The 22,792-nt window shown below is 35.8% G+C and overlaps 1 protein-coding gene across 1 annotated transcript in view; it reads left to right on the top strand.

The window, feature by feature from the left end:
- The window catches only part of erbb4 (erb-b2 receptor tyrosine kinase 4), a 298,636-nt gene that overhangs the window by 232,016 nt on the left and 43,828 nt on the right, over positions 1–22,792 (top strand). Inside the window, exons 15-19 of the mRNA XM_011489669.3 lie at positions 9,188–9,342; positions 11,425–11,469; positions 15,064–15,196; positions 17,228–17,350; positions 19,144–19,242. Coding sequence (XP_011487971.1) covers positions 9,188–9,342; positions 11,425–11,469; positions 15,064–15,196; positions 17,228–17,350; positions 19,144–19,242 — 555 coding nt within the window. The remainder of the gene's footprint in view (positions 1–9,187; positions 9,343–11,424; positions 11,470–15,063; positions 15,197–17,227; positions 17,351–19,143; positions 19,243–22,792) is intronic.

The following is a 22,792-nucleotide window of genomic DNA, read 5'->3' as shown; positions in this document are numbered from 1 at the left end:
TTGGGGGTGTTTTACGAAGACTTTGTTAGTGTTAATATGCAGCTTATAGAAGTATTTATTAGCATTTGTAATGCCTTTATAGGACATTTGTTAGAATTTGTAGACAAATGCAACTGTCTTTTCGGTGTTGATCAGCTCCAGCATTTGTAAGACATGCTTTATAATGTCTTATAAAGGTTTATAAACACATTACTAATACTTGTTGATGTCTTATGACTTGTCTGTAGACATCCCATTATAGAGCATTAGACAAGGCAAGGCAAGTTTATTTGTATGGCACACTTCACACACAAGGTAATTCAAAGTGCTTCACAAAACAGAAAAAATTCATTAAAATCACTATATATAACAGTGCAAAGATTAAAAACACACAATTCATTATGAAATTTACTTTAAAAGACAGTAAAGAGAAAAGAACAGAAAGCAGATGTGGGGATAAGGACCCTACAGTTAAATGCCCATATTACCCAAAGAATTTCTTTTGCCGTTTGTTACGGTTCATCTCTTATAAATTACTTTTACTAAACAATTGCAAAGTATGAGTGCAACTCTGTGGAAGGGCTAGAACATTTTATACGGGGGGCCGGGAGGTGGGCAGAAGACTTTAAAAGGATTAAAAATGAGAATTTTTAATCCTACAGCGACGGTGGCGCAGAAAACTTGAAATCTTCCCCCTTCCGTCACTGAGAGCTCTGTTTATGCGCTCAAAGTCTCAAGCTATATGGAAGCGATTATGTAGCATAAATAAAAAGCAAATTCAAAACCAGAAATGCTTTTTAATTTTCAAAATGAAGCTGCATTTTTTTGACTCAAAATTAAAAAGAAAAAGCAATACTTCAAAACGCTTTTTCATTTCCTTCCTCAACCCAGCTTTTCTGTCACTTAATTAAAATGATAAATAAAATGGTATTTGACATTTCATTTTAAAAAAGGTTCCTGGTAAATGGGTAGCATAATTCATTTAGAAATGTCTAATTTGACAATTAAAATGGATTAACAGAAATGCTTTTTAATTTTCAAAATATAGCTGCATTTTTTGACTCAAAATTAAAAAGAAAAAACAATATTTCAAAATGCTTTTTTTTTTTATACCTAAAACCGCTTATTCTGTGTCATAATGAAAACGAAAATGCAAAGAGGGGATTGCATTTTTATTTTAACATCCACCCCGCGCACCTTGTTACAATATTCATTTCGAAAAAGCATTAGCAAAGGGGAGGCGGGGCGATGACGTCACCGCTTTCTCCGTGTGTCCGGCTGCTGACTGACGCACACGCACACACACACCAGGAGCAGACTGTGTTAGCGGCAGAGACGAGGGTTTTGTGATGGTTGTGAACTTCTGATGAGTTTCCACAGCTTCTCAGGACTAAGTAGCTGCATGTCCGCCTTCTGCGGTCCTCCTCCGGACCCACCGCGGACAAGCTTTGTTCTTCGGACCGCCAGCTGCCTTCGCACAGCGGAGCACGAAGCTCCCGACGATCGCTGAAGGCGGAAATGCTGCTGCGATCTGAGAAACCATCATATGAATTTGTGTTTCCAGTGGTGTCCAGAGCAAAATAAAGACTGATTCCCACATATTTACAAATTTATCTGCAGCTTCGCGGTGAATCAACTGTTTGATGACAGCTGGAGCTCCATCAACAGACAGCAGATTTCTCCATGCTAAACGTTGCTGGTTGGACCAAAACACTCACTCAGCGCGAAGTTGCAGGAGACTATCTTCATAATGTGCTTTTATTACAGTTACGCTAATATTTTACGGCCTGCTCTGCTCGATCATATGTTTTTAAATCCGTGCGGTCAGACGACGCTAAAGTTGGCTTACGATTCACAGCTTCTGATTCGCGAGGGAGCTAAAGGAACATTCTGCTGCATTTTTCACATTAAGATTACGTAAAACCGGGTCCTGTTCAAAAACCGCTGGACCTGGCCTGCTCAAACCTGGATTCTTAATAAATCAAACAGCAAATTCACCGCGAAGCTGCAGATAAATGTGTAAATATGTGGGAATCAGTCTTTATTTTGCTCTGGACACCACTGGAAACACAGATCCATATGATGGTTTCTCAGATCGCAGCAGCATTTCCGCCTTCAGCGATCGTCGGGAGCTTCGCGCTCCGCTGTGCGAAGGCAGCTGGCGGTCCGAAGAACAAAGCTTGTCCGCGGTGCGTCAGGAGGAGGACCGCAGAAGGCGGACATGCAACTACTTAGTCCTGAGAAGCTGTGGAAACTCATCAGAAGTTCACAACCATCACAAAACCCTCGTCTCTGCCGCTAACACAGTCTGCTCTTGGTGCGCGTGTGTGCGTCAGTCAGCAGCCGGACACACGGAGAAAGCAGTGACGTCATCGCCCCGCCTCCCCTCTGCTAATGCTTTTTCAAAATGAATATTGTGACAAGGTGCGCGGGGTGGATGTTAAAATGCAAATGCAATCCCCTCTTTGCATTTTCGTTTTAATTATGACACAGAATAAGCGGTTTTAAGTATAAAATGAAAAAGCATTTTGAAATATTGCTTTTTCTTTATAATTTTGAGTCAAAAAATGCAGCTACATTTTGAAAATTAAAAAGCATTTCTGTTAATCCATTTTAATTGTCAAATTAGACATTTCTAAATGAATTATGCTACACATTTACCAGAGAACGTCTTGAAAATGAAATGACAAATACCATTTTCATTTTAATTAAGTGACAGAATAAGCTGTGTTGAGGAAGGAATGCTTTTTTTTTTTTTCATTTTGAAAATGAAAAAGCATTTCTGGTTTTGACTTTGCTTTTTATTTATGCTACATAATCGCTTCCATAAAGCTTAATTATGGCGAGCAATATTGGATCATTCCAGCCGTATGGTTTAGAGCCTGATTTGTAATTGTCTAGAGCCCGAGTGTTGAACGCTCATCATTTCTCGCACACCTAAAGGCCTGTTCACACCGGGACGAATTTCGCCGGCGATTTTTGCCGACGTTTAACGCCTCGTGACTAAACAAAGGGCACCAATGAGAGTGTGCACACCGAGGCGAAAAAACGCCACGCGCCAAAGCGTCGAGAAAAAAAAAACGCTTTGGGTTCGTTTTTTTTTTTTCGACGCGTCGCGTCGAAATCTATTCGACCAATGAGAATGGCGCTTTTGCACACGTGTCTGGAGCTTCTGAAGTTACAGTAAAACACAACTTGGGGGCGCTCAAACACAAAACTGCCTTGCTGAGCACACATACCAGTGAAGAACTTAGACGCCAAGTAGCGTCTACACTGCCGCGAAGAAATAATGACGGACATTCTTAAATATCCCCTTACCAAGTACCAGTTGGAGCTACTGATGCTTGAAATATTCATGTTTTCTTTGTATGATTCTGACAAGCGCGTAAATACTTGCTCTCTTCTTCTGAGTGAAAAGCGACTTTAAGAATCGTAAAGTTGCGCAGCGCCACCTTGTGTACAGGAGTATTTCTGTTTACATTAAGCGCCATCTAATGTCAGGGAATGAAATTGCATGTTCGCTCGGCTCATCGTCAGCGAAAATCGCCTGGGTGTGAACACAAAAGACGTGGCGAAAAACGCTGGCGAATAACGCCTGGCGAATATTCGTCCCGGTGTGTACGGGCCTTAAGCGTGAATAGACCAGGGAGGATGCAGGGAGAGAGGAGACTTTTGCACGCCCATTTCAGTACATGCGTCTTTAGTCCGTATTTTAAGAAATACTCAGAAACACAGTTTTAATTGTAAATTATTTTATATAGCTCCTCTGTTATGAGAGAAAGGCTACAAGAACAGGTTAAAAACACCCAAAATAGGATTTTTATTAGAGTGGGTCTTTCAACAATTGCGATACTCAAATGAGCTTGTATTGGTGATTTTTTAACCTTTGTCATAATGATACTAATATTGACTCGAAAGTTATGGGGCATGTGGGGGGCGGGGGCAATCGTTTTATGTTTCACACCACAATGCTCAGTCATTTGTGTTAGTGTCCAACAATTTTTACTTTAAGAGGAGAGGACAAGATCAATCAGCAAGAATATTATGTAGCATGTTATACCAATTTGTTTATACAAATTCTTGTACAGTTGTGTTTTCTGCTAAAGAATAAACACTTAAATACAACAAGCATAAAGCAAATCAAACAAAATGACTGAAAAGTTTAATTTGTGGTTCTTTGGCTTAGAGATAGAAGTGAATTTCCACTTTCGAAAATCTCCAAAATTGACTTTTTAACTATTAAATATGATGTATGACTCCTTTTTGTGACTACTTTCACTATAAAACTTTCATGAGGGATGCTTTAGCGTGGTCATCGCACTTTGAGAAACAAGTACATTAAAAACTTTAGACTGAGCTCTTATAATCGTCGGGGCAAAATCCAAGGTTTTTAAGCTGTGTTCAAATATTTATGTTTTTTTTCTTTTTGTTAATATACAGAGGCTGTTTCATAAAGAATGAATGAAATATATAGGCTTGTGTTTTACAACCCCTCTGTATCATCGTTTTGTATTCTGCAGTTTCTACATTCCTGTGGGTCGTCATTGCGAGATAAGGAAATGTCTCAGGGTAACCTGTTGGACCTTGTGTAGATATGAGGCACAGGCGCACAAATAGATTACAGCAATCATGTTATAGCTGTGCAGTCCATAGCAATTACACTACATATAGCTATTTTAATGAACAAATAAACTATGTGGAAATACGCTGGAAAAATGACAATGGGAGCAGAATAGAAAAGGGAGCAACGAAGTAATACATAAAGGCTTGTGCCAGTGATCTTCTCATTTATGGGAGCTACAATGGTAAACTCACACAATAAATAAAAAAATAGAGCAGATTTTTCCTCATGAACTAAAAAAAATCAGCCAGACCTCTAACTTCATAAAGAATCTTTTAGTTGGGTTTGTTTTAATACCAAGATTAAAATATATGGAAGCATTTTTAGATAGAATTTTTGTATTTTTTGGTTATCCTTTTTTTAAATTATATTAAAACGTGCAGTCTTACTGAATTCAGCTGATCATGGCTCGTCAGATCCGATTTGTGCTAAGTCGCTTTTCTCAAGAGATGTATTGATACGATCAATTGATCAGAAATCTGGCTTGATCACATATTTTCCGCCTCTGTCGGAATCAGCTGGTTTTTGTTATTCATGTGATGATCAGTTATATATATTCCAAGTTTATTGTTACAGATTAATACTTTTGTAAAAGTCTGCATATCATGAACTGACCATGACATTTTATAGCTGTCAAGCATAAAAGAATACGGCAACAGTTTGAGCAGGAGGCGCACAAAAACACTTCAGTAACGTTAACAACATATTCACTTCTGGCGTCAAAAACTCTTTTGTTTGAAATTGACAGCAAGTTTTTCTAACATTTGTCTTAACTCAAATAATAACCGACAGTTTGAAAAGAAAAAATATCAGGTTTTTATTTCCTTTTTAATGAGAATGAATGAAATTGAAAAAGGCTGCTAACAGACAGAATGTGAGACGACTGCCAAGGAACTGACGACAAAAAATAATAATTCCTAATCTCAAAAACAACCAAAACTAATAAATGGTGACACTGATATGAGCTAGTCATGAATGTGCATTATCATATTCACACCAATTTTAAAAGAAAGTCATCTTTAAAAGTCATCAACATCTGATTAAATGTTTAAATGTTTAATAGCTATGAAGTTACTAAAGCTACAGTCGCCAACCCTTCTCACATGGCTAATTATCACGTATTTAGTCAATAATTAACTATATTTACTAGTTAATAGTTGCACTAGTTTTGCTTGATTGTTCAAGCTACTTTACAGAAGTTCTCTGTTTAATTTTCAAGTAGTAAAATAAGGTGAATAAAATAAAGATCAGAAAAAACCTGAATCTGTTAAAGACATACATTTATACATACATACATTTGCTGATTTTTTTTTTAAATGTGAAAAACAGGTATCTCTTTGAAGAGTTAAGGTGATCAAAAGAATTTTAGGGGGTCAATTACTCCCCCCTTCTCTCCACATGGCAGGAGACAGCAGTAAAAAAAAACTTAAATGAGAAGATGATTACATTTACAGATATGTCCTTGTCAGTTTGTCACTGCTTCCTTTCTTGCTTAATATGCTCTAGTCTACACTAAAGCACAGAATCATCTTTCAATGCTGCACCATTCTCTTACTCTAGTAATTTAAAGCGTTATGCAATGATGAGGGGGTCTTAATTTGATCAAATAAACAAAAGTACTCTGATTTTCACAAAAGTAAGCAAACAGCCTTGCATTTCACATGTTTTTGAGTTGAAAGTTCCTGTTTCTCTAGGAGGTACTTGTGAGGGTGGAGATGGAGTCAGGAATGACAGAAATGGACGTGTTGGCAGGGAAGTTTGGGATATCAGGGCTGCCTTTATCATATTTTTCTGCACCTTTTAGTACTTGTTCGTTTGTGCCAGTGAACCTTTATGCACAATTTGCCTGCCTTTGCTCTTTAGTGCTTGCTTTGCTGGCCTTTTGTTCAATGTTATCCATGCTGTTTACACATAAGTTACATAATTTTGCACTTTTACAAGTTGGCATTTTGCGTACTCCAACAGGTTGTGAGTATGGGATGTTTTGGTTTAAAATTGAAAATAAAAATAAGATTTTCTGGGTTTTTGCATCATTCAAATCAATAGGTATTGTGTTAGGAAGCCAATCAAACCTGTGAGCTCCCCCAAGAACATTGACTCTATTTTGTTTTTTTATCCTCAACATATTCATACTGAGGTTTTATGGCTGTTGTCTCCACTTTCTAGTTATTGGTTAATTTTTCTGGAGTCCTAATGTGAGAAAGAAAAAGAAATCTTTATTTGAGCATGCATATAGAAGCAGCACGCCTAGGCTTTTGTGTTAAACACATGGGAAGAGCAATTTGCATTTCCAGCAGGATGCTTTTTATTGGTGTTTTGCCTGACCTACAACACCCTGCTGGACCATCAGCTGCCTGCTTGATCTGTCACTTAAACCTGCCAGTGTGACACGTCAGCTACATTTTAGCGTTGGGGGTGGGATTGGGGGGAGAGGGCTCAAAGTCAAAGCCAGAGATCCTCAGTTTGCATGATTTAACCAGGATCAGTGTGGGTCCATAGGCACATAAATGGTGTAAGCAGAGTAAACTATTTATCAATTAATATATCCTTTTGATATTGTTTCACATAAAACACTAAATATGTTTCCCATCATTATTTAAAAAAATATTGATGAATTACTTTGCAAACAATTTTACTAAGATTTAGTTAATTACTAAAAATTAATTGAATTAATTTATGAATTGATTTCTTTTCCTACAATCCAAGATCGATCTGTCTGAGGCAAGTTGTTAATTGAATTGATTTATACCATTATGAAATCATTTCAAAATCAAATTAATCGATTTTATTGATTTGAAAAATGCTATTTTGATTAAGACACAGTATTTTACATGAATGTAAAAACAACCAGCTTCATCACACATGTGATGGCAGCAAAAATTGATCAAGCCATCATTCCAGTCCAATGTGTGGAAACCTGACCCTGCAGTGTGGTAAACTGTTCTAATTATGCTCCGTTTGGATTAGTTTGATGTAGAAAAACAGTGGGCTAAACTTTATGAAACTAAAATATGAATGTATTTGCCATTAATTCATGTTTACTTGCTTGTGTGTACACATATTTAATTCACACTAGATTAAATACAAGCAATCTGCATAACTTCACCTGCACTGTTCAGTACCCAGGTATTTATCTCTGAGTCACACTGGTTGTATTTTCGGCTAAAGATGTCCTGGATCGATTTTAGGTCAGTGCATTGGATCGCTCAAAATGAACTAATATCCACTATGAATAGTATCGTACTTGTGATGTAAATCGTTGTTAAAATAAAATGAACGACACCATTAGTATATATATATTATGGTGATGTAATCAGGTTTACTTTGATCCACTTTTTCTGTATGTGCGTGTACCGTTTGCGTTTTTAAAAATGTTGTGTTAGAAAATGTTTCAAGGCTCGTCTTGAAGAGCTCATCACCCCTCTTCATCCCGAACTCTCCCGCCTCTCTGGCCTATATTAGCTTCATAAATCCTGTTTCATGCGCATTGTTATGGTCATTGTGTTTGCTGTGAGCGATGGTTATTATCTCCCTGCTCTGCTCACACCGCTTTATGCGTCTCGCCTGCTTGCTTTCTTCTTCTCAGTTTTTTTTCCCCCTCGATATCCTCACACTGCCTCGCTCCTCTCCTCTCTGCTTCTGCATTCATTTCCAGCCTCTTTCTCTCCCCTATTAGTGTTCATATTATTTTACTTTTCTTTTCTCCAAGCACCACTTATGCACTGTGTGCGTCAGCTTGGTTAATTTTCCCTCTCACTCAGGCTTTTATCGTCACACAAACTCCTGCACAGCATTCATGTTTAATGTCATCAAGGCTTGTTCACAAGTTGTTCATGCATTATAAATAATTATATATGAACAATTCTGAAAGTTTTCCTGCTGTCAGAATTTCAGATTTATTTTTTTTATTTAAACAGATTCAATGTTTGATATATTAGTTTTTATCCACAAGCAAAGATTTTGTTTTTTCCACTGAAAGAAACTAGAAAAACATACTTTTTCTTTATTTATAGTAATAATTGAAAGCCTTTTGACTGGTCCAAACTATTTAAAATTCTTAACTTTTTGTGTTAATATGACACTTACTTTTGAGTACCAGCTGATAAACTGCTACAAAGGTTCATTTGCTAAATAAGCAGGAAAGGTTCACTGTGTACAAATGAATGTTGTCTTCTTCAATATTCAAACCCAGTTGAATTATAACAAAGTTGCTTTTTTGTTTCTATTTTATTACTATACTTAATTATAACCAAAAAAGAAAATGGTAAGAAAGGAATATATATATTTTTTTCAGAATCTGAGAAAAAAATGGGCAATCGCCCCTCAAAGGTATGCGGTCCATCTTAACAAAAAAATATCAGTTTGTGTTAGATAAATGAAGAGTTAAAAAAGTCTCCCATATGTTGAAATCTGCCCCCAAAACATCTATGGATCTATGTGGATATACAAAAAATGTATAATATTTATAGTGAGCTATATCCAAAAACCATCAGGGTCTTCTTTTAAAGGACTGCTTTCAAGATTTTCATGAAAAAAACATTCAACAATGTTATCTTTAATCTTTTTCTCTTTTGTGATTACATTTAGGGCCCAGAGCATTGTGTGAAATGCCTTCATTTCAAGGACGGTCCAAACTGTGTTGAAAAGTGTCCCGATGGGTTGCAGGGGGCCAGCAGCTTCATCTTCAAATACGCTGAGGCCAACAACGAATGCCATCCCTGCCACCCTAACTGCACCCAGGGGTAAGAGGACTCTGTGCAAGGATGGGCGGGTTTGTCTCTTAGTTCAGTTACAAATAGAAATGCATAAAAAAGTTTGTTGAATTCTTCTTCCCAATAAAAGAAAAATGTCTGAAAAAAGCAGAAAGGATTCAACAAAATGAAGATGCATTGTCTGTGTTTTAGTCTGGATTGTTTTTGAAGAAAAACTGTTTTTTATTATCAATTTCACACTTCTGTTTTTTTTTAATTATTCAATTTGAACATTTGTACTTTTCTTAAGTAACTTTCTTTTGAACGCCTCACTGCCTACAATTTGAAAACAGTCATTTTCCCATCATCGTTCAAGATGAGTGAAACACTTAAACCCAGTGAGTTGAAATCCAGAAATAATTGAAGAGACTGATATGGAGGAGATTGGAGAAACACAGCTGCCACTCTCCACATCTCTCTGGCCAATCACCTCTCGATGTAATATTAAACAACAAGATTTGGAATGACATCATTTTAGATTCAGCTCCACAGGGGGTTCATGTCACTTGTCCCTTGTGTGTTATTTCTCCTGTCTTGAATGACAGACTCCCGCCTGCTTGAGCCTAACAATGTGGCCGTTAATGGAAAACACCAGGCTAACATTTGGTCACAAACACAGCTTACCAAAAAGGTTCAACTTTCAAAAAATACAAGCTGATGGAGGAAATTAGCATTTAAAAGATCTAAAAAAGAAAAAATGGCAGAAAATGTCTTTGCTTTTTCAAGCATCGTGTCTCAGACATTTTGCCATGTTTTTACATACTATCCAAGGATTTGTTAAAGATAAAATTTAGTTAAAAGTCTCATTAGTTGTAAGACACCAGGGTGTGTGAAACTTCCTTTTGACCCATCCTCTAGGGGGAGCAGTGAGCTCCAGTCCAATCCCTTAAAGCTGAGTGTCAAGGAAGGCGGCAGTGGGTCTCGTTTTTAAAGTCTTTGGTATGATTTAAAACCATAAGGTCTTAAAATCCTGTTTCAATCATCTTTTAAACTATTGTAAAGGCGTTCCCAGCTGGCTTTTAATTATGATTTTGCCATTTTCAGCCAAAATCAAAAAACCTGTGTCATTTTATAGGACATAGTGTCTGCAGAGCGGCAGTAGTTCATTAGAAATTTCCCTCTGAGTTGTGGGCGGAATTGTTGGTGCAGAGCAAGCCCACCTCCACTTCCCATCATCTCTTTGTTTACACACTCTCCTGCTAGTTTATAGCCACTTACAACCTCAACATAACACAAATGGTAAGCAATATCGGAACTATCCAGCCATAAAGTTTTGAGCCAGATGTCAGCTCAAGTGAGGAAAACAAAGACGTAAATGGATCCAGTCGCCCTGGAGCGGTTGCATCATACGCAAGGAGTGGAGTAAGGAGCTTGTGGCCGGCCATATTAGCTTCTACACCACACCTACAAGCTTTTTCAAACTGAATTTTTTTTGTCTGCTCCTGATTCACAACAATTTGAGTAAAGAAATCCTCAGAAATGCAATTTTAATATTGAATTTCTTTTCACATATCCTCCATCATGAGGAAAATGCTACAAGAACATGTCAAAAACACCAAAAACTCTAAATGGATTGGAGTGAGCCTTTAACGTCTTGAAACCCAAGTTAAAATTTGAGATAGCACTCTAAACATGTCATCTCAGGACTCCAGTTAAGCAGAATTATCTAATGTAGTAATATAACTAAAAATGTGATGTTCTCTTATGTGGACGCCAGGACCAATGAGGTTGAAAATGAATAATTCTCTTTGATCATAAAAGTTAAAAGAAAACCAATGTGCTGGTGGACAAGTATTTGACATTTTCAGCAGCACTGCTGCAGGACATCTCAGCTCAGTGGGATGGCATTGCGTTGACATTTCTAAAGTTTTGTCCAAAAGTTTTATTGTTATGTGTTTTATTCGTAGTGTCCTAAATAAAATCAACCAATAATATCAACCAAAATTTGTTTTAAGTGTGTGTTTTTGTTTTGCATTTTCTCCAGTTATTCTATAATTTAGCTACTTAAGTTTCCTATTATGTAAAACTATGTAAAAGTTTGAATGATTTATTTATCATTATTGTCGTTTGAAGGTGCATTGGACCAAGACTCCAGGACTGCATTGGCTGGATGGACAGGTACAATTTATTTTTTTGTGTGTTTCACCATCATCCTCTATCAATAAAAACACTCTCATGCAGCAGAATGCACACACAGAGCAGAATCCCTGCAAGCAAAGTCTTTGATTTATGGATAGCTTTGAGGCCCAATATTGCTGTCTCCATTGCCTCTGTGCATGCATGTGTTTAAATTGATCATCTTTTAACAAACACACACCTTTTTTTTTTTAGTGGGGTTGTTTATTTAAAAAAAAAATAAAATAAAAAAAATAAAACAATGTCAGGCAATAGACTAATCTTAATCTGCACGTCTATCGGAAAACAGAGCAGCTTTGTGTGCAACAGGAAAAGGGCAGTTCTGCAAGCACTCCTGGTGAGCAGATCAGACTTCATCAGATATGTTTTGAGATAGGTTGCCAAGCAGCTGTATCCTAGCCACAGCTATCAGATGTAGCTGTTAGTGGTGAAGTGTCACACATATTGCAACTCTCTTGCAGGTACTTGAGCTCAGCTAGACCTGGTTTATCAGAAATGCGTGATTACCTTAGGCTTTCTGAGACCATTGTTCCTTGTTGATTAGGAATTGCACTTATGTCTGGTTAAAATGGATTAAACTGCCATTTAACATCCTTATCATTTAAATAGGGATTAAACAAAGAGAAGTTTTTTCTCAACAACAAAAAAACAGGTTCTTTTAGGCATCCTGATGCTTTTCTTTTTTTTTTTATTATTATTGCTCTTTTCTCTCCCTGTCGTTTTGCAGCTTTCATCGTGCAGAGACATTTATTTAAACCTATTCAGATTGATGTCAGATCAAGGGCAGAGGTGGCATGTGTATTTATAACTGTTAGACTTCATGGGAAAACCTATGGGACCTGTTAATGTCAGTTTGAAAGACTGCTGAAGTGGAGCGTAGGAAATGAGTTTATGTGAACTGTAAATGTTGATGTCACCATGATATTTGACATTGCAGGAAATCCTCAGTGGCCACTCTAGCTTACAAATATATGAGTACTGGAAGCGATGGTGTGAGTCTGTCCTTGGACTCCAGCTTTTTGATGCGTTCCTCATCATTACAAAACTGTGAATCTACACACACACCGGGGCACGTGTGTGCAAGAACCTGCATTCAGCATGCTTTTACCAAAGGGTTTTACCCAGTACTAGTGCGTGTACTTGCAGTAGTATTGGGAGACTTGGTGCAAAATGTCGTAGCGGTGCAAATCTTGTGAATCTTACTCCAGGCTTTTTCTTTTACAGCTCTATTCCAACATATGAAAGACTTGGTGTCAAATAATTTCATCCGGACACAAACCACAATTATTAATTTCTCCTATTCATATGTCGCTTCCAAATCTGAGTCCCTAGCTGGTCAAAGTTCAACGCTGAACACTTAGTAATGTACATTTTCTATGCATTTTGTAAGTAGAGGTTGCAATTTGCGTGCTCAACAACACACCATACACGATTTCATGAACGTGCATTCAGCCGGGGGTGTTCACACACCAGGCAACCATGGAGCAGCAGATAGGGGATTCTTCTTCTTTTGTTTTCTTTTTACTAGAGCTTGTCCACTGCCTACAACTGGTAGAGGTTTGTGTGAAAAGTCAAACCGGTGCTAATCCCACGAACCTTACTCCAGGCTTTTTCTTTCACAGCTCTATTCCAATAAATATACAAACTGCAATTATTAATTCTCCTCTGTGATCATGTTTACAACAGTTAATACTTCCTTGTATTGAAAAGGACGCTACCCACATGTCCCTACCAAAATTGAGTCCCCTATTGGTCACAGTTCAGCTGTTTTAGCAATTTAGCAGTGAAAAATTCAACCGGTTGAAGTTCCAGTGAGCGATCAATGAACGTTGTTTTGTATGTGCAGCACATGACCGGACCTAAAAACGTGGGTAGTGACGCGTGAACGTGAAAGTTCTGAACGCAGAAGCCCAAAACGAGGGTTCATATGCGTTTACATAGTCTTTTCATTAAAAGTGGCCACTTGAACGCCTGGTGTTAATGTAGCATAACATCGCCACACATCTTCATCACACTTCTCAGTGTATATAACAGTGATTTTCACAAGTCATCTGTTTGCTGTAACATCTTCTACATTAATTTAACACTGATTTAAATTAGTATTGGTCTGCACTTGTATTGTGTACTATGTCACACTATTTATAGAATGCAGTGATTCATTATTGGTAGTACAAGGGTGGGCAATTCCGACCATCGAGAGCCGGTGTGTCTGCATGATTTCCTGATAGTCTTGCCCTACTCATGGCTGATTACCTGGTTCAGGTGTGTCTTGGCATGTGTCAGAACATGCCAGAGCAGGGTATGCTGGAAAACATGCAGGAAGTGGCCCTCAGTGCCCACCTCTGGCACAGATGGGCTCATCGGGGTCAGAGGTGGTTTTAGGGTGCAAGGAAGCGTTGTCGTGTAGCGGCGCTGCAGATCCAATTACAGGCCCTCCAATGAAACCATTCTTACCTCAATTGACCTGCTTCAGTAGTAGGGCTGCACGATATGAGGAAAACTCGCGATATGCAATATTTAAGATTAATATTGCGATAACGGTATAATTTGCGGTATATAAACAAATAACAAAATAAACAAAAACATCATTCCCATTTAATTGCAAGAGTTTAAAAATTATACTCCAAATGACCCTCATTGACATAGGAGACAAACATCTAACATCATAGGCCTCCATCCAATTGGTCAACAAGGTGAAGGCGTCCATCTGATTGGTCAAATGCATAAAGGGATTTATTTGATTCGTTAAATGCTTCAAGCTGCCATAAGGTTGTATTAACACATTTAAGGTTTTACGATTTATTGCGATTTTCACTGTCTTTTGCGATATGCATATTGCAGAGCTGGATATTGCGATAACGATAAATTTGCGGTATATTGTGCAGGCCTATTCAGGAGTATAAAAAAAAACCTTAAACCATGTGGAAGAAATTACTCCAACTCCTAAATAAAGGGTCTGATTGTTTTATTTATTCTGTAGTAATATTGCTGCACATACAAGATCTGCTTGCTTGACTTATTGACTCTTCTCTAATAATAAGGTGAAGCAGTCTTTTTTTTCCGCAGCCCTTTTCTCACTGATTTGGAGCAGTATGACCATGGTTTGCATAAGAAAGCTTCTTGCACTACATGCACATTTCAGTGTCGGGTTGGTGGACGAAGGATTAAACTCTGTTTTGCTTCTGGAGCAATTTTGCATACTTTTGGGGCCAAATGAGGAATTTATTAAAGCTTGATTTTAAATGACAGCAGTGTGAGAATTTGTTTTGATGCTGATTTACATTTTTTTGATCTTGACCTGATTTTTAATGAGACAGCAGGGAAGAATGTTAGTTATCCCAGGGATTTGTGGGAAACTGTGTGGGTATAAAAGAAAAGGTGAAGGATTTTAAGGATAAGTCACATGGGCAGATAAATTACAAGAATATGATGTTTATTTATTTGCCTGCTTGACTGTTTGTGTAAACATGAGGCTTTTGTGATTGCTGCTCAAATTCATACTCAATCTGTCTCTTTGAATATTCGGTGGATTTCGTCTGTTCATTTATCATCTTCTCCTTCTTCTCTTCTCTCCAGAACTCCTCTAATTGCAGCCGGAGTGATTGGTGGCCTCTTCATGGTGGTGATCATGGCACTCAGCGTGGCCGTGTCTGTGCGGCGGAAGAACATTAAGAAGAAGAGGGCCCTTCGCCGTTTTTTGGAAACGGAGGTTTGCAGAATTTTTTTTTTTTTTTAGAGGGTGGGAAGTCTCGATGCTATTTATTGTCCCCAGAAGTCTAAAATCATTGAAAAAAAAAAATATATATATATATATATATATATATATATATATATATATATATATATATATATATATATATATATATATATATATATATATATATATATATATATATATATATATATATTTTGTGTTTCAATGTGTGCCTGTTTTTTTTTTTATGTTGAAGAAACAGACAAAAAATGCGATAAAATATGCTTGGCAGCTAGACCAAAAAAGTTAGAAGAAAAATAATTAGACTTTTTTATTTCAAGGGGTAACTGCAAAAATTGGAAAAAGCGTTCAACTCTCTGAGACTCAGCTGTTGACTTTGCCATAATCGGCTGGAGTGAATACTTATTTTAGGTGGTGGGGGAGCGTGCCATTAAAAGAGGAGAAAGCACTCTATTCCTGTTTTAAAAAAAAAAGAGGAGTACATCCTTATCAGCTGCTCTAGAGTGTCCTTAGAGAGAAAAAAATGCTTTTTCTCTCTTCAAAACCAACAAGTATAAGTAAAGTGTCAAAATATGTTCTCCCATTTCACTTCTTCTCCTAAACTGTACTTTTCTCACACTTATTCTGCTTCTTTGAATCTTACATAATTGTGTTTTTTGTTCTTTTTATGCTAACATTAAAGGATTTTTCAAAAACCCATATTGCCACAAAGTATGTGGTACTTTGCATAATGAATGCATTTCTAGCTTTTGTCATCAAAAGAAGATTTCTCATACATCTCAAAGTCATGTTAACATGTTCCACAATCCTGCAAAAAATCAATGAAACAGAATAAAAATAAAAATAAATGAAAACAGAGAACTGTTAATGAAAATACTCCCCAAACCAGGGAATGGGGCTGTCTTTTTTACCTCCGAAAGAATCTATTTTTTTGCAACAACTTATGATTCGTTCAGTGATGTAAGCTCTGATACAGGACATTCCAGCAGTGCATACATTTTTTTAAATGATTCTATAAATACTTTTATGGGGCAAGAAATTTGTAAATAACTATCATGCTGCATTTTATCAATTCTATACAGAAAAAACGGATTTGAATGTTTATTAAAGTCTTTTTTTTTTGGACCAGTTTGTAAATCCCATCAAAACAAAACTTTGGTTCTTAACAACTTTAATAAAATAATCAGAAAAAAAATTGAACCTATTTCATAGTTTTATTTTTACAATTGGCTTTTGTTTACCTACATCCAACAAAGAGTTTGCTACTGTTTCTTTCAAGGATAAATCATTCCCTCTGATTATAAAGAGTAAAAAAAAATCAAATTTTTTGCACCTCAATGTAGATTTTGCTGGTGGACAAGTCACAAATATTCGACCATTTCAGCAGCACTGCTGCAGGACAGCTCTCAGCTCAGTTGGATGGTCTGACGTTGACATTTTTTTTTTGCATTAGTCAAAGGTTTTAAAGCTATTAGTGTTTGACTTACAATACAACAACTTCCTTCTATTGGTGTCCTAGATGGTATCAACCAAACCTCTATTTTCCTTTTCTTTAATTTTCGTTTATAGTCTTTTTTTTTTCAGTTATTCTATTCACTGTTTTCTTATGTTTCCTTTATGTAAAACCTATCGTATAGGATTAAATATTCAATTCATTCAATTTTTAAAGTGGCAATCATCTACTGAGGTGTCATCTTGTAGGCCTCTTTATTTTAAATATTTTAAGTTATTCATTTGTGTCTATATCAGTCCAGTAGGGTCCATGTGACTTATTTAGGTAATAAAGAATATTATTTAATAAAGAGTTTATGGTGTAGTACCCTTTATTAAGCAAGTAGTTTAGGTAATAACAGGGAAATGTCTGATGTTTGCCAACTTGTAAAAGTCCTTAATCAATTTGATATTTTATTGTTCAACGTTATTCTCTTCAGGTTCTTATAGCTGACCAATCTATAATGTTTTTTTTTTCTTCTTTACATTGCTCAATAATTGTTTGTTGCTGATTTTATGTTTTCATTTTTCCAGTTGGTTGAACCTTTGACACCAAGTGGAACAGCTCCTAATCAAGCCCAGCTTCGCATCCTGAAAGAAACTGAACTTAAAAGAATCAAGATCTTGGGATCTGGAGCTTTTGGAACTGTGTACAAGGTAAAACATAAGCAGGTTGTTTTTAGATGATCTCAGGCTGGTCCACAGATCTTCACCTGGACTTTGACAGCAGAAGATTGCCCCAAAGTCAGTTTACAACAGAATATAATGAATAATTTGTCAATTTATCCAAAAAAATGTAGATATAATTTTGACAGAGACAGAAATGATGGCAAAAATGTTGGTTCACTTTTTTGTTTTGGCGGAATTGCTCCCATAATGATGATAACAATGAAGATGAGGGCTTGATGCAGCACTAACCTTGCAATTAGTAGCAACCTTTTTCCTCTTTTCTTTGAAAACACAACCTGCTAAGTTTTCATCAGGTAACCTTGACAACATGAAATAAATTATTGAAACCTAAATAAACATAGGCATTGCTGGATGAGAGGTCACATACTCTGCTGACCCAAACTCCACACTGAGTTGTTTCCATAACTTTAAGCCAATAATTGCAAATTATGTCATTTCTAGCGTCCAGCAGTTTCGAAACACTAAACAGGACATTTCTAGAGGAGCAGAGATTTCACAGAAAATCATACGTGACTTAGAGGTCAGCCATGTGGCACAGATCGAAACCTTGTAGTGCTGTAAATCACACACAATGTCAAAGAAATCCCACATCTTCCACAACGAGTTCAGGATCATTAATAACAGGTTATGCGGTGTAAGGCTAAAGCCCAGAACATAAAAAGAGTAAATAACTGCACACACTGCAAACCCTGGGGTGACAGTAAAAGAGAATGGTAGTCAGGGTCATCATCTGTGCAACATTTGGTTGGGGCTGAAATGGGAGCAGTAATAATCATAATAATAAAAGAAAAACTTTACTCCCAGAAATGTCATTTTTTTCTGTTTACAGCATCTGATCAAAGTTGTTCTCTAAGGAGTTTATTGATTTGCCATACTTGACGATTGACATAATCCATATTTGTCGATACTCTCCCCTGCCCCAAAAAATAAAAAATACAATTTTAAGTGCTAAATCACTCCAACTATGCTTGTTTTGAAACAATTAAAATAAGACAAAAACTAGACATTTAAAGATAACATTGTCAAACTTCAATGTACATTATGAGTCAGTCAAACTTATTTTATTAGAAATATCAATTAAAATAAGATGTTTAATTAATCAAATGACTAAAATAATAATAAAATGTGTTGCCTCAAAACAACTAATCTTTCCGAAAAGTTACTAGTAATTTTTTACCAGTAATATTAAGCGTAAAAAGATAGTTAATGTAGAAACTAAACTTAAATACTTGATATTTTATGTTTTTGCAGTGCAGAAGCAAATTCAAAATGTAGAATATATGTTTCATAAAACATTGAGGCTTATCAGGGGAACTAATGTTCTCATAAATATGAAGAAAAGCCTGTCAATCTTTTTTATTCAAATGTTAATGTGTACATTATAGTTTCCATACATACAGTGAGATTGATGTAATCTCTCAGTTGTTATTTAAAAACAAATTTTGTAGACATGAAATAACAGATATTTGTGTGTGAATCAAAATCATTTTAAAATGAATGGAAAGTCATGTGTGAAGTTAGTACAAAAGTTTCAATTTTGTGATAAAAGTGGACCAATAAAATCTGCTCTCACTTATTGTGACAGCCGGACAGACCAGGTGTTAGAAAAAAAAAAAAAGAAAACTTTTAAAGCTTTATTATTGAACCCTTTAGCTTCACCAACATTTTGACTCATCTGAAAAACTGATTTTCATAAACTCTGTTTTTTTTGACAATTTGTATATTCACATAGCCTCTGTTTTGTATTTTTTCCTTTTCAGGGTATTTGGATCCCAGAAGGTGAAACAGTGAAAATACCTGTGGCCATTAAAATCCTCAACGAAACCACCGGACCAAAGGCCAATGTGGAGTTCATGGATGTGAGTATGTTCAGAAGGGACTTTGCAATAAGAATCGAATTTACTGAACTCTGTACGCCCCCCCAAAAATGCAGCCCAAATGTCAAAACATTGTTTTTAATTATTGCACTATTTTAATATTTCAGTATTGATTTCATGCATTGACTTAAAACTTCCCCAAACAAATGAGTCAAATAGATAATGTGTTTGTTTAATAAAAAGGAAAAAAAAAAAACTTCAAGTAATAAAAAAAATTGATAATACAACAGTCACTTATAAACTCTATTTTTTTCTGCTTTATTTATTTCATTTTAAAGCATGTAATTATACTAATCTGCTTAAAAACAAGCATTAAGACAAAAGAGCCTTTTTGGATCCTCTAAGAACCTTACCTGCAGAAAGAAGAACATACATAACACATGCAGCAGGCTCCTCACACAGTTCATAAGACTCCATGTATTAAACATTTGTAGCTTGGCACATTTCAAAGGGAAAAGTGAAAAATAAATCTAAATTATTACACTGTGATGATGCAATGCAGATGAAATAACGCTCATCAGCGTAAGCGCACACATTGAAAGCGACCCGCTCGCAGTCATGCTCTCCTTTTACTCTGACAGCCTTTAAGGAAGAGTCTTTCCATGTGACTCTGATGAATATCATACGTGTTATTTTTTTTTAGTTTTATGTTCAGTGTTTTACTTTCAGAGCTCTTCTAATGATCATGAAACCAAGTGTGAAATCCTACGGCATACCTGGCATAAATACAGGTGTTTGTCAGACTTAATTGGAGGAGGAGGTACAGGAAGTTTTGTTGGGAAGGTGACCAAGATTACATTTACCATGCTTACAAGCTGTTGCTGCATGTGTTCTGATATGGAACACAATGCATGCACATATTCCCCGTCATCTAATAAGATAAGGAAGTGTAGTAAGACTTATCTAAGGAGCACAACAAAAGACTGAATTTCAAATTTCAGTTTTTAAAAATTCATGCAAATGTTTTATAACTAATATATCATGGGTGTGGATTTATAAAGACATTTTATGAAAATGGAATTAAAACATTTTCAAATAAATTAGAAGATTTTCCGGCTGATAGAAAATCAATTGTCATGGATTCCAAACAGATGTGAAACATGGACTAGATGATCAAACTTGGCTATAATTTAATAGAAAAAAAAGTTTAAAAGACTTAGGATGCAGTTTAAAATCCTTTTCCCATGAAATGGAATTACTTTGTTAAATATTTTTTTCTTACTTTAGATAGCATTTTTAGAACACATTCAATTCATAAAAACTGTTTATCAAAAATGTTGTTTGTCTCTTAGTTTGATTGGAGAATTTGTCATCCTCGTTTCTGTTTTTCTGCATTTTTTCTTTTTTTTAATCAGAAGGTCTTTGTATTTCATCAGGGTATCTTTGTATTTCATGGATATGTTTTTACCCATTGGCACCTAAAAAAAAAAAACCCACTTGTCCAAACAATGTTAAAAACCAATATTCATTTATGCATCAAACCACTGCTGCTCAAAAATTACATGAAGCATTTTGAAAGCAAAAAAAAAAAAAACAGGAATTTTTAGGCATCGAGGGATTTAAATTTTTTGAAAATTGTGTCACACCATGAAAGACCACAGATGGAAACACAAAATACAAGTGTGCATATGCTCAAAGCTATTTCTGTCCCCAGTCGGCAATCCCAGTAAAAATGTTAACTCACATTCTTTAGACTGTCAGACAAAGCCAGAACACCTGGGGAAAACCTAGACAGCCTAGAGAGATCATGCACACTCTGCAGACACAGCCACACTGTGAAGTGACAATGCTTAAACGCCCTCCAACCGAGTCAGGACTGGTTCCTATAGTGCAGGCTATTGGAATAAAGACGAATCTCTCCTTTACACACTTTTCACGTACAAAAAGGGCAAAGGAACTGTCTGTGATGCAACATCAAAATCCTATGCAGGACTGATTCTACAGGATTTTCAAATGCATTTTCCATGCACTTTCTCCGGCTACTTTTGACACTGAGGTTTAAGAATCAGTCAGGATATTTAGGGAGTGTTGGTGTCAATATTTTAGGCTCTTCGTAAAATGTATTTCCTGAGTCTATGTCCAGACTCACAGGACCTTTTTTCACCTCATTTGTGTGGTACATCTGTATTTCGGAGTTTTGGATCAGCAAAAGAAAAACATCTCCACATGATGCTCCTCTTACTAACTTTAGTAAAGTCAGTCTATCAGGGTCACAGCTACAGGTGTGTTTGAAAATCTAATAGGAATAGAAGAAAAAGGTAAGTACTGGGATTATGTTTTTCTGTTTAGCTCTGATTTTCTAATGCACAGATTATATAAGTGTATGTCCATTCTCCCAGGCAGGTCTGTACATGACTTAAAAAAGGTACAATAAGGTACAAAATACAGTGTTGTTGTTTAAGTTAAATTGAAATTAGTCTTTCAAAAGTCTTTTTGACTAACTTTAGCCAAATTAAAATTTCTGTCAGTTCACTACAAATTTATTTATAAAAATTAAATATATTTAAGTTTTTATTTTTATTTTGATCAAATATTTCTACTATACAAAAGTGTTTACGTTCTTATAAAGTAATTTTAAAGTTATTTAAAAATACATTTTATTTTCCTTAAAAAACTTTTTTTAAATAAACAGAATGTGAAAAATAAACAGAATGTGAACTTTGTAGGACCCAGCTCAAAAAAGTTCCCCTTTTGTCATTTTTTTAGGAATCAGTCTGATCCCAATCAAAATACGCAGCCATCCTACATTTTCACTTTTTGTTAAGTTGGTACACAAACATTTGTTATCCATAATTCAACCCTCAATTGCATTTTTATCAAAAAGACAACTCAAAAAGTATTTCACCCTTTTAATTCTTAATTTTCAACAGAGGATCACTTCTTAATCTCTTTTGTGCGCAGAAACAGACATTATAAAGGCAGAGGAGTTCAATATTTTCAAGTACTGAATGTGGGTTCCAGTCAAGTGGTTGAGTCATTTTGAAATCCACAGGTAAATAAAATTCCAAATCTTCAGAAGAAGGGCTATATTTGTTTTATACAAATTACTTAAATAGAAGGAAATACTATTTATATTTTAATGTAGTGTTTAGAGTAGAGTTAGATCTATTTAACCTATAATCTGTGCAAATAAATAATCTAAAATGCAATTAAAAGGTTTTTCTGCAATATTCTTTTGCTAAACCTTCATAAAACAATGCTGTATTGTAAATTCAAGTATATTTTTAATTTATTTATTTCGTAAGTAGACATATATATAAACTATCTGCAAAGTGAAGTGATATCAGACTTTAGAATTAAACTGTCATCCCTTTTTATCATACAGAGACACTTCTTGTCATTTTGATTGTGCATGTGCTGGCTCGTTTGTTGTTTCTAGCTCCTTATCTGTAATATATTTTAGAAAAAAAAACATTAAAATATCCATCAAAATCCCTTGCTGCCACAGTTATCTTTGTAAGAGGACAGTGTGTTAATGATTTTGAATATTTAAAAAGTTTGAGTTTGCATGCTTAATGCTTAGTTCTAACCC

The sequence above is a fragment of the Oryzias latipes genome, chromosome 21 (assembly GCF_002234675.1).
Source record: "Oryzias latipes chromosome 21, ASM223467v1".
Taxonomy (NCBI): Eukaryota; Metazoa; Chordata; class Actinopteri; order Beloniformes; family Adrianichthyidae; genus Oryzias; species Oryzias latipes.
Note: the sequence above shows the minus strand (reverse complement) of the source record. Positions and strands in the feature narration are given on the sequence as shown.